The sequence below is a fragment of the Pseudophryne corroboree genome, chromosome 7, assembly GCF_028390025.1.
Source record: "Pseudophryne corroboree isolate aPseCor3 chromosome 7, aPseCor3.hap2, whole genome shotgun sequence".
NCBI classification, from domain to species: Eukaryota; Metazoa; Chordata; class Amphibia; order Anura; family Myobatrachidae; genus Pseudophryne; species Pseudophryne corroboree.
In genome coordinates, this window is record NC_086450.1 from 490,236,844 (window position 1) to 490,247,361 (window position 10,518).

At 48.7% G+C, this 10,518-nt stretch overlaps 1 protein-coding gene across 2 annotated transcripts; it reads left to right on the forward strand.

Annotated features, from left to right (window-relative positions):
- Nucleotides 1-48: 48 nt before the first annotated feature.
- NIF3L1 (NGG1 interacting factor 3 like 1) lies at nt 49-9,117 on the forward strand. 2 transcript variants are annotated; one of them, XM_063935149.1, is made up of 7 exons: nt 49-150; nt 819-1,295; nt 1,452-1,605; nt 1,677-1,803; nt 1,878-2,016; nt 7,783-7,866; nt 8,793-9,117. In XM_063935149.1, the coding sequence occupies exons 2-7, from the start codon at nt 866-868 to the stop codon at nt 8,975-8,977; spliced, it is 1,119 nt and encodes a 372-aa protein (XP_063791219.1). In that variant the 5' UTR covers nt 49-150; nt 819-865; the 3' UTR covers nt 8,978-9,117. The 2 variants fall into 2 exon arrangements, with proteins under 2 accessions (XP_063791219.1, XP_063791220.1); XM_063935150.1 differs by lacking the exon at nt 49-150 and adding an exon at nt 556-712.
- The last annotated feature ends 1,401 nt before the right edge of the window (nt 9,118-10,518 follow it).

Here is a 10,518-nt window from a genome sequence, read left to right on the forward strand (position 1 = left end):
AGATGGCCGTCTCCGAGCTCACATGCAGTAGAACGAAGCGCAGACAGCTGGGTGTAGTAAGATGGCGGCCGTTCAGCCGTATAGGAAGAGGGAGTTGGGTGTAGGAAGATGGCCGCGCCATAGAGCTGCATGAGAAGGTTTCTCTGACTGGTAAGTAGCGCATGAAGTGTCATATAATGCCGCTGGGGCTATTTTAATTATATATGCTAGGTAATTGCTGCATTTATGTCACACGTAGTAATTTCCTAGATACAGGGAAACTACAAGTCCCATCATGCCAAGATCCTCCAACATAAGCATTTTGTAGCTGGTGAAGGGACATATAGGTGGACCTGCCTGCCCCATACTTGCCTACCTGACCCTCTCCATGAGGGAGAAAATGCTCTGTTCCTGGACTTTCCTGGTAATGTATGATTGCCATCACCTGTGGTGAAACACCTTTCTTATCAATTAACTAGCTCACCACAGGTGATGACAATCATACATTACCAGGAAAGTCCAGGAACAGAGCATTTTCTCCCTCATGGAGAGGGGCAGGTAGGCAAGCATGGCCTGCCCCCTGTGCCTGTAAGAAAGTCTGGGGTAGGCAGCCTCTAAATCTCCACCCTCCAGCATGCTCTGGCAGACTTGGGTGGCATATGGGGAATGCTGGAACTTGTGGTTCCACAACAGAAGCGCTCCAGATAGCTGTACAGTGGTGGTTATGCTACATGTATGTTTCTTTCCAAATCATGTAGCAGAATTGTTGTTCTGCAAAAAAGTGCGTAGAAAATTAAATTTCCGTGTCTGCAGTCCCTATTTTTCTTTCTGTCCATCAGACTGAAGTTCGTGTCTCGCCCGATAGACCCATTGCCGCTCTCCCTGAATGCTGTCCGGTTGGGTGCTGAGGTCCCTCCTTGGTTCATCTTCGCTCCTGCGGTGGTCTCCTCGCCGTCGTGTCATGGATCTTGCCTCGGTGGTCTCCCGCCTGAACGTCCTGGCCCCTCCAGCGCTGGCGGAAAGCTGGGATAACGTTGGGCTTTTGGTTGAGCCGAGTCCACCACACAGTGTTCAGACGCTCATGCTGACCAATGACCTGACAGAGTCCGTCCTGGAGGAGGCAGTGGCGAGGAAAGTACAGATGGTCCTGTCCTATCATCCCCCCATTTTCAAGTCCTTGAAGCGCCTGACGTGTGGGCAATGGAAGGAGAGACTGGTGGTGAAGGCCTTGGAGAATCGCCTGGCTGTCTACTCCCCGCACACGGCCTGCGATGCTTTGTCCAACGGGGTCAACGACTGGCTGGGAAGAGCGCTCGGTGAGGGACACCACTAGTCAGGATGGGGAATAGTGACCTCTGACTAATCATTTATTTATGTAGCACTTTTAAATCTTGATTATTGGGTATAGAGGTGATCTCTCCTGTCCATTGCTCCGCAGTCACCAGTCATCACCCCTGTCTCATTCCCTATAGGGCCCTGCGTTTCGGTGCCGCTCCGACACTCCACATCCCTCTCTCACCCAGGTGGATTCGGACACGTGTTGGAGTTCAGCAGTAACATCTCGGAGAGTATCCTGAGCAGAGTGAGCTCCCTGCAGGGCGTGTGCCTACGTACCTTCCCGCTCAGGTAGTGTGGTACTCCAGGTGTGTGCTGTCACAGAGAGCGTGCACTGTACACACCTATTTATGTCTCTCTAGTAATGGTGGGGAGGAGGGAGGCCGTGTCCGCCTGAGCTGTTCCCAGAGTGCCTTGCTGCAGGCTTTGGCCATCCTGTCGGAGGATCCGCGTGCCTATAGTGGTGCTGAGCTGGTGACCCTGCAGAAGGTAAGAGACAAATCACAGTGCAGTAACATCCAACTCCGTATAGTACCTCCAGGATTTACTCTCTGTCTCCATAGCCCCCCCTAGTGGACACAGGAATGGGTCGTCTCTGCACTCTCACAGAACCAGTGTCCATTACAACCGCTGTGGAGCGTATCAAACGTTACCTTGGACTAAAACACCTGCGCCTCGCCCTGGGAAGGAAGAAGATGACGGGTGGGCAGTTACGTTGTTATCTAATCCTATTTCTCTATCGTCCTAAGTGGATGCTGGGGTTCCTGAAAGGACCATGGGGAATAGCGGCTCCGCAGGAGACAGGGCACAAAAAAGTAAAGCTTTTACCAGATCAGGTGGTGTGCACTGGCTCCTCCCCCTATGACCCTCCTCCAGACTCCAGTTAGATTTTGTGCCCGAACGAGAAGGGTGCAATCTAGGTGGCTCTCCTAAAGAGCTGCTTAGAGAAAGTTTAGCTTAGGTTTTTTACTTTACAGTGAGTCCTGCTGGCAACAGGATCACTGCAACGAGGGACTTAGGGGAGAAGTAGTGAACTCACCTGCGTGCAGAGTGGATTTGCTGCTTGGCTACTGGACACTAGCTCCAGAGGGACGATCACAGGTACAGCCTGGATGGTCACCGGAGCCGCGCCGCCGGCCCCCTTGCAGACGCTGAAGAGAGAAGAGGTCCAAAATCGGCGGCTGAAGACTCCTCAGTCTTCTTAAGGTAGCGCACAGCACTGCAGCTGTGCGCCATTTTCCTCTCAGCACACTTCACACAACAGTCACTGAGGGTGCAGAGCGCTGGGGGGGGCGCTCTGAGAGGCAAATAAAAACCTTATTAGAGGCAAAAAATACCTCACATATAGCCCACAGAGGCTATATGGAGATATTTAACCCCTGCCTAACTTCAAAAATAGCGGGAGACGAGCCCGCCGAAAAAGGGGCGGGGCCTATCTCCTCAGCACACAGCGCCATTTTCTCTCACAGAAAAGCTGGAGAGAAGGCTCCCAGGCTCTCCCCTGCACTGCACTACAGAAACAGGGTTAAAACAGAGAGGGGGGGCACTGATTTTGGCGATATTGTATATATATAAAAGATGCTATAAGGGAGAAACACTTATATAAGGTTGTCCCTATATAATTATAGCGTTTTTGGTGTGTGCTGGCAGACTCTCCCTCTGTCTCCCCAAAGGGCTAGTGGGTCCTGTCCTCTGTCAGAGCATTCCCGGTGTGTGTGCTGTGTGTCGGTACGTGTGTGTCGACATGTATGAGGACGATGTTGGTGAGGAGGCGGAGAAATTGCCTGTAATGGTGATGTCACTCTCTAGGGAGTCGACACCGGAATGGATGGCTTATTTAGAGAATTACGTGAGAATGTCAACACGCTGCAAGGTCGGTTGACGACATGAGACGGCCGACAATCTATTAGGACCGGTCCAGGCGTCTCAGAAACACCGTCAGGGGTTTTAAAAACGCCCATTTACCTCAGTCGGTCGACACAGACACGGACACTGAATACAGTGTCGACGGTGAATAAACAAACGTATTTCTCATTAGGGCCACACGTTAAGGGCAATGAAGGAGGTGTTACGTGTTTCTGATACTACAAGTACCACAAGAAAGGGTATTATGTGGGAGTGAAAAAACTACCTGTAGTTTTTCCTGAATCAGATAAAATAAAATGAAGTGTGTGATGATGCGTAGGGTTACCCCGATAGCAAATATTGGCGTTATACCCTTTCCCGCCAGAAATTAGGGTACGTTGGGAAACACCCCTTAGGGTGATAAGGCGCTCACACGCTTATCAAGTGGCGTTACCGTCTCCAGATACGGCCGCCCTCAAGGAGCCAGCTGATAGGAAGCTGGAAAAATATCCTAAAAAGTATATACACACATACGGTGGTTATACTGCGACCAGCGATCGCCATCAGCCTGGAGATGCAGTGCTGGGTTGGCTTGGTCGGATTCCCTGACTGAAAATATTTTATTCATGTAGAGCATTTAATAGGATGCATTCTATATATATGTATGTGAGATGCACAGAGGGATATTTGCTCTCTGGCATCAAGATAAGTGCGTTGTCCATATCTCCCAGAAGATGTCAGGGACACGACAGTGGTCAGGTGATACAGATCCCATACGGCAGATGGAAGTATTGCTGTATAAAGGGAAGGAGTTATTTGGGGGTCGGTCCATCGGACCTGGGGACCACAGCAACAGCTGGGAAATCCAACCTTTTTTACCCCAAGTTACATCTCAGCTAAAAAAGACACCGTCTTTTCAGCCTCAATCTTTCCTTTCCCATGAGGGCATGCAGGCAAAAGGCCAGTCATATCTGCCCAGACATAGAGGTAAGGGAAGTAGACTGCAGCAGGCAGCCCTTTCCCAGGAAAAGAAACCCTCCACCGCGTCTGCCAAGTCCTCAGCATGACGCTGGGGCCGTGCAAGCGGACTCAAGGTGGGGGGGTAGTCTCAAGAGTCTCAGGGCGCAGTGGGATCACTCGCAAGTTGACCCCTAGATCGTACGAGTATTATCCCAGGGGTAAAGATTGGAGAGTCGAGACATCTTCTCCTCGCAGGTTCCTGAAGTCTGCTTTACCAACGGCTCCCTCCGACAGGGAGGCAGCATTGGAAACAATTCACAAGCTGTATATCCAGCAGGTGATAATCAAAGTACCCCTCCTACGACAAGGAAAAGGGTATTATTTTTCCACACTATATTGTGGTACTGAAGCCAGACGGCTTGGTGACACATAGTCTAAATCTAAAATGTTTTGAACACTTACATAAAAGGTTCAAATCGAGATAAAGTCACTCAGAGCAGTGATAGCGAACCGGAAAAAAGGGGACTATATGGTGTCCCTGGACATCAAGGATTACCTCCATGTCCAAATTTTGTCCTTCTCATCAAGGGTACCTCTGGTTCGTGGTACAGAACTGTCAATATCAGTTTCAGACGATGCCGTTTGAATTATCCACGGCACCCCGGGCCTTTTTACCAAGGTAATGGCCGAAAAGATGTTTCTTCAAAGAAAAAAGGCATCTAAATTATCCCTTACTTGCACGACCTAAAAAGGGCAAGTTCCAGAGAACAGTTGGAGGTCGGAAGAGCACTATCTAAAGTAGTTCTTCGACGGCACGACTGGATTCTAAATATTCCAAGAATCGCAGCTTTTTTCCGACGATACGTCTGCTGTTCCTAGGGATGATTCTGGACACGGTTCAGAAAAAGGTTTTTCTTCCCGAGGAAAAAGCCAAGGAGTTATCCGACCTGTCAGGAACCTCCTAAAACCAGGAAAGGTGTCTGTACATCAATGCACAAGAGTCCTGGGAAAAATGGTGGCTTTTTACGAAGCAATTCCATTCGGCAGATTCCATGCAAGAATTTTCCAAAGGGATCTGTTGGACAAATGGTCAGGGTCGCATCCTCAGATGCACCTGCGAATAACCCTGTCGCCAAGGACAAGGGTATATCTTCTGTGGTGGTTGCAAAAGGCTCATCTATTGGAGGGCCGCAGATTCGGCATACAGGATTTGATCCTGGTGACCACGGACGCCAGCCTGAGAGGTTGGGGAGCAGTCACACAAGGAAGAAACTTCCAGGGGGTATGGACGAACCTGGAAAAGTCTCTTCACATAAACATTCTGGTACTAAGAGCAATCTAAAATGCTCTAAGCCAGGCGGAACCACTCCTGCAAGGAAAACCGGTGTTGATTCAGTCGGACAACATCACGGCGGTCGCCCATGTAAACAGACAGGGCGGCACAAGAAGCAGGAGTGCAATGGCAGAAGCTGCCAAGATTCTTCGCTGGGCGGAGAATCACGTAATAGCACTGTCAGCAGTGTTCTTCCCGGGCGTGGACAACTGGGAAGCAGACTTCCTCAGCAGACACGATATTCACCCGGGAGAGTGGGGTCTTCATCCAGAAGTCTTCCACATGCTAATAAACTGTTGGGAAAGACCAATGGTAGACATGATGGCGTCTCGCCTCAACAAGAAACTGGACAAGTATTGCGCCAGGTCAAGAGATCCACAGGCAATAGCTGTGGACGCACTGGTAACACCTTGGGTGTACAAATCAGTATATGTGTTTCCTCCTCTGCCTCTCATACCAAAGGTATTGAAGATTATACGGTGAAGAGGAGTAAGAACAATACTAGTGGCTCCGGATTGGCCAAGAAGGACTTGGTACCCGGAACTTCAAGAGTTGGTCACGGACGACCCGTGCCCTCTACTTCTGAGAAGGGACCTGCTACAACAGGGTCCCTGTCTCTTTCAAGACTTACCGCGGCTGCGTTTGACGGCATGGCGGTTGAACGCCAGATCCTAAAAGGGAAAGGCATTCCAGAAGAAGTCATTCCTACCTTGATTAAGGCAAGGAAGGAAGTCACCGCGAAACATTATCACCGCATTTGGCGAAAATATGTCGCGTGGTGCGAGGATCGGAGTGTTCCGACGGAGGAATTTCAACTGGGTCGTTTCCTACATTTCCTACAATCAGGATTGTCTATGGGTCTCAAATTGAGATCTATTAAGGTTCAAATTTCGGCCCTGTCAATATTCTTCCAAAAAGAATTGGCCTCAGTTCCTGAGGTACAGACTTTTGTTAAAGGAGTACTGCATATACAGCCTCCTGTGGTGCCTCCGGTGGCACCGTGGGATCTAAATGTAGTTTTAGATTTCCTCAAATCCCATTGGTTTGAACCATTGAAAAAGGTGGATTTTAAATATCTCACATGGAAAGTGACTATGTTACTGGCCCTGGCTTCCGCCAGGAGAGTATCTGAATTGGCGGCTTTATCTTATAAAAGCCCTTATCTAATCTTCCATTCGGATAGGGCAGAACTGAGGACTCGTCCGCATTTTCTCCCTAAGGTGGTATCAGCGTTTCACCTGAACCAACCTATTGTGGTGCCTGCGGCCACTGGCGACTTGGAGGACTCCAAGTTGTTGGACGTTGTCAGAGCCTTAAAAATATACATTTCAAGGACGGCTGAAGTCAGAAAATCTGACTCGCTGTTGATACTATATGCACCCAACAAGTTGGGTGCCCCTGCTTCTAAGCAGACGATTGCTCGTTGGATTTGTAACACAATTCAACTTGCTCATTCTGTGGCAGGCCTGCCACAGCCTAAATCTGTTAAGGCCCATTCCACAAGGAAGGTGGGCTCATCTTGGGCGGCTGCCCGAGGGGTCTCGGCATTACAATTCTGCCGAGCAGCTACGTGGTCGGGGGAAAACACGTTTGTAAAATTCTACAAATTTGATACCCTGGCAAAAGAGGACTTGGAATTCTCTCATTCGGTGCTGCAGAGTCATCCGCACTCTCCCGCCCGTTTGGGAGCTTTGGTATAATCCCCATGGTCCTTTCAGGAACCCCAGCATCCACTTAGGACGATAGAGAAAATAAGAATTTACTTACCGATAATTCTATTTCTCGGAGTCCGTAGTGGATGCTGGGCGCCCATCCCAAGTGCGGATTATCTGCAATACTGTACATAGTTATTGTTAACAAATTCGGGTTATATTGTTAAGGAGCCATCTTTAAGAGGCTCTTTCTGTTATCATACTGTTAACTGGGTTTAGATCACAAGTTGTACGGTGTGATTGGTGTGGCTGGTATGAGTCTTACCCGGGATTCAAATTGCCTCCCTTATTGTGTACGCTCGTCCGGGCACAGTACCTAACTGGAGTCTGGAGGAGGGTCATAGGGGGAGGAGCCAGTGCACACCACCTGATCTGGTAAAAGCTTTACTTTTTTGTGCCCTGTCTCCTGCGGAGCCGCTATTCCCCATGGTCCTTTCAGGAACCCCAGCATCCACTACGGACTCCGAGAAATAGAATTATCGGTAAGTAAATTCTTATTATCTGTGTCTGTTCCCCCATGTTTTCCGCCATCACCCTCTGTAATAGTGTGTCCCTCACCCTGCTTCTTCTGTAACGCTCTGTTTAGGAATTACACGCTTATCTCTCATCTATTGACAGATTCCCTTGTAAGGGTCATGGCCGTATGTGCCGGCTCCGGAAGCAGCATCCTGAGCGGTGTCCCTGCCGATCTCTACCTCACAGGTAACGTTTCCACCGCTGCTTTGCGACTGGTACACCGACCAGGCTTGTTGGAGTTGTTTTGATCTGATGACCGCTTAGTAGTTATTCCTATGTTTTAGTAATGCACATGTACACTGCAACCAATGAGATCCTATCATATAAAATTGCGCTCAGCGTTGTCCCACAGACATAAATGTTTTCACCATTGTTGGAACTAATCTGAGATTGCTACTATTGACAAGAGCCCCGTACAGGAGTCAGTCTCGAATTATTTAATCCTCATCATCCTGACTCCATCTGACCGGTACTTAATGATCGTACTGCCACCTGACGTTTTACAGCACAGTACAAAATGACTTTGTCACAAGACTGAAGGGAGATAATCTGGTCACACATGGCAACATTACTAGTTATACAGAGCTTGGCATTGCTATGTGTCTAGAATAAAAGATTATTGAGGTTAGACGATGGCCGCTGTCAGTCTCTGTGTGAGGTCATCTTTTGATCGACGTCATTACCAGGCACCTACAATGCTCACTCCGCCTAGTTATAGACTGGCCACATCCTGGTCCCTTGGCACTTGAGCCAATCCTTCGTGCCCAGGTGTATACAGATGTCCGTATAGCTCTGCCCTGCAGTAAAACCGCTTATTTGCAGTGCACTTTTACCAAATCGTATTGTGTCTACTCCCAAGTTACTAGGTGTTCAGTGAAAATGTGTTTTTATCTTTTTTATTTAAAAGTCATTTGAATTTCGTCTAAGATGCATTTTTCAGCAGAGATGGCGGACGTTAGTGGGTAGCACAGGACCTGGCGGCTGACTCGCTAGAGGCATCTCCCTCTGCGTGGCGTATTGAGGCTAGATGTATGAGGATACAGCTGTATGTGTAATGATTAGAGTGTGGTCCCATGGCGTCTGGTATACCCCTTCTGTCTGTCTCTCCGCAGGTGAGATGTCCCATCACGAGGTTCTGGACGCGGTGGCTGAAGGACGCAGCGTCATCCTGTGTGAGCACAGTAATTCGGAGCGGGGGTATCTGCAGGACCTCTGCGCTCAGATCACGCAGGCTCTGGAGGGGAAGGTTGAGGTTGTGCTGTCTGAGGTAGATGAAGACCCTCTGCGGGTGGTGTGATGAACAGCAGAGCGCTATGGTGATAAACCAACTTTGGAGCAGAGACTAATTCATATTTAAGAGTCCTGGAAACATCATCTTGTCTGAGCTGCGATTTTGTAATTAAATTGCCCTGTACGGATTACGCAGTGGTATAAGGATCATTGTCTGGCGTAGTCTGTAGCTGGAGGAGAGCATGTGTGGAGCCATATGCAGGAATGTAACGCGGCGGGTAGTAATATTATTGGTAACCTCTTCCCCAGCAACGCTAAAGACTGCTTACAGCCGTAGTAACCAATCCAGTGTTTGTGTTCAGGGCAGGGCGAGGTTATCGCCCGCAGGGATTGCCAGCCCCAGCACTGAATCCAGCTCGCAATCAGCATAAGCCATTTTACAGCTAAGCACGCCCCCCGGTCAATAGGAGTCCGGGGCAGGGGGCGGCCTAAACTCCATAATGGAGTATGCTGATTCCCAGGATCCGTGCACGCTGCACGGCTGTCCCCAGGGAAACAGGAGGAAGGGTAGCCAGTGCTGGCTAGCCCGGAAGATTTCTGTGCACACCACCAAAGGGGTTAAAGGTTAATACAGATAGCAGGATTCCCTGTATTAAAGTACTGTAACTGTGTAGCCAATAGGGAAAGGTTCCCATGTCACATGACATTACCCTACTAAGCACAGCTGGCAGAGAGGCAAGGGTTCCTCAACCAGGCGCACACACTGGGAAACAAATTTTATGCAAAGGCAATCTAGATATACTTCTAGTAACCCAAAGATACAGGAAGGGGTCACTGCTACAGAATAGAAGGTTTGGTTAAACCAGAGGTTCCCAAACTCGGTCCTCAAGGCACCCCAACGGTCCTGGTTTTAAATGTATCCATGCTTGGCCACAGGCGACTTAATTAGCACCTTAGTCAATTTGATTTAACCGTCTGTGCTGAGCCATGGGTATACCTAAAACCTGGACTGTTGGGGTGCCTTGAGGACCGCGTTTGGGAACCTCTGGGTTAAACTATTTCAATAAACCCACACGAACACGGACTATTACTCTTTCCCTAAATTGAATGTAACACTACTGTCTTTTGCAGCTAGTGCATGAATATACGAAAATCACTTGGATATTTCTTATTCTATGTGACTCTTCATTATACAAAATGAGCACATTCTTTACACATTAGTAGACTGTCCCAATACCCTAATACTCCGGGCTGTGTCGTTGGTAACCCGGGTTACAGGTAACTTTTATATTTTTGCACTCGTTGAGGTCCATAAAGTGTATACACCTGAAGTTCTCAAATGTGGTCCTCAGGGCACCCCAACAGTCCAGGATTTAGGTATATCCATGGCTCAGCACAAATGGTTACATCAAATTGACTGAGGTGCTAATTAAGTCACCTGTGGCCAAGCATGGATATACTTAACACCCAGATTGTTGGGATACCTTGAAGACTGTGTTTGAGAACTTCTGGTATACACAACTGAGGGTCAAACAGCAATGTTGCAGTGCTGATATGTAGGTCAGCACTGTCTTTATATCATCCATAGAACAATGGAATAATGGGTTC

Excerpts from the sequence above, each read along its gene's own strand:
- NIF3L1 (XM_063935149.1), top strand. The coding sequence starts at position 866 with ATGCTGTCCGGTTGGGTGCTGAGGTCCCTCCTTGGTTCATCTTCGCTC. Across the intron at positions 1,296-1,451 it reads CTGGCTGGGAAGAGCGCTCG|GGCCCTGCGTTTCGGTGCCG; the intron begins GTGAGGGACACC and ends CATTCCCTATAG. Across the intron at positions 7,867-8,792 it reads TGCCGATCTCTACCTCACAG|GTGAGATGTCCCATCACGAG; the intron begins GTAACGTTTCCA and ends GTCTCTCCGCAG.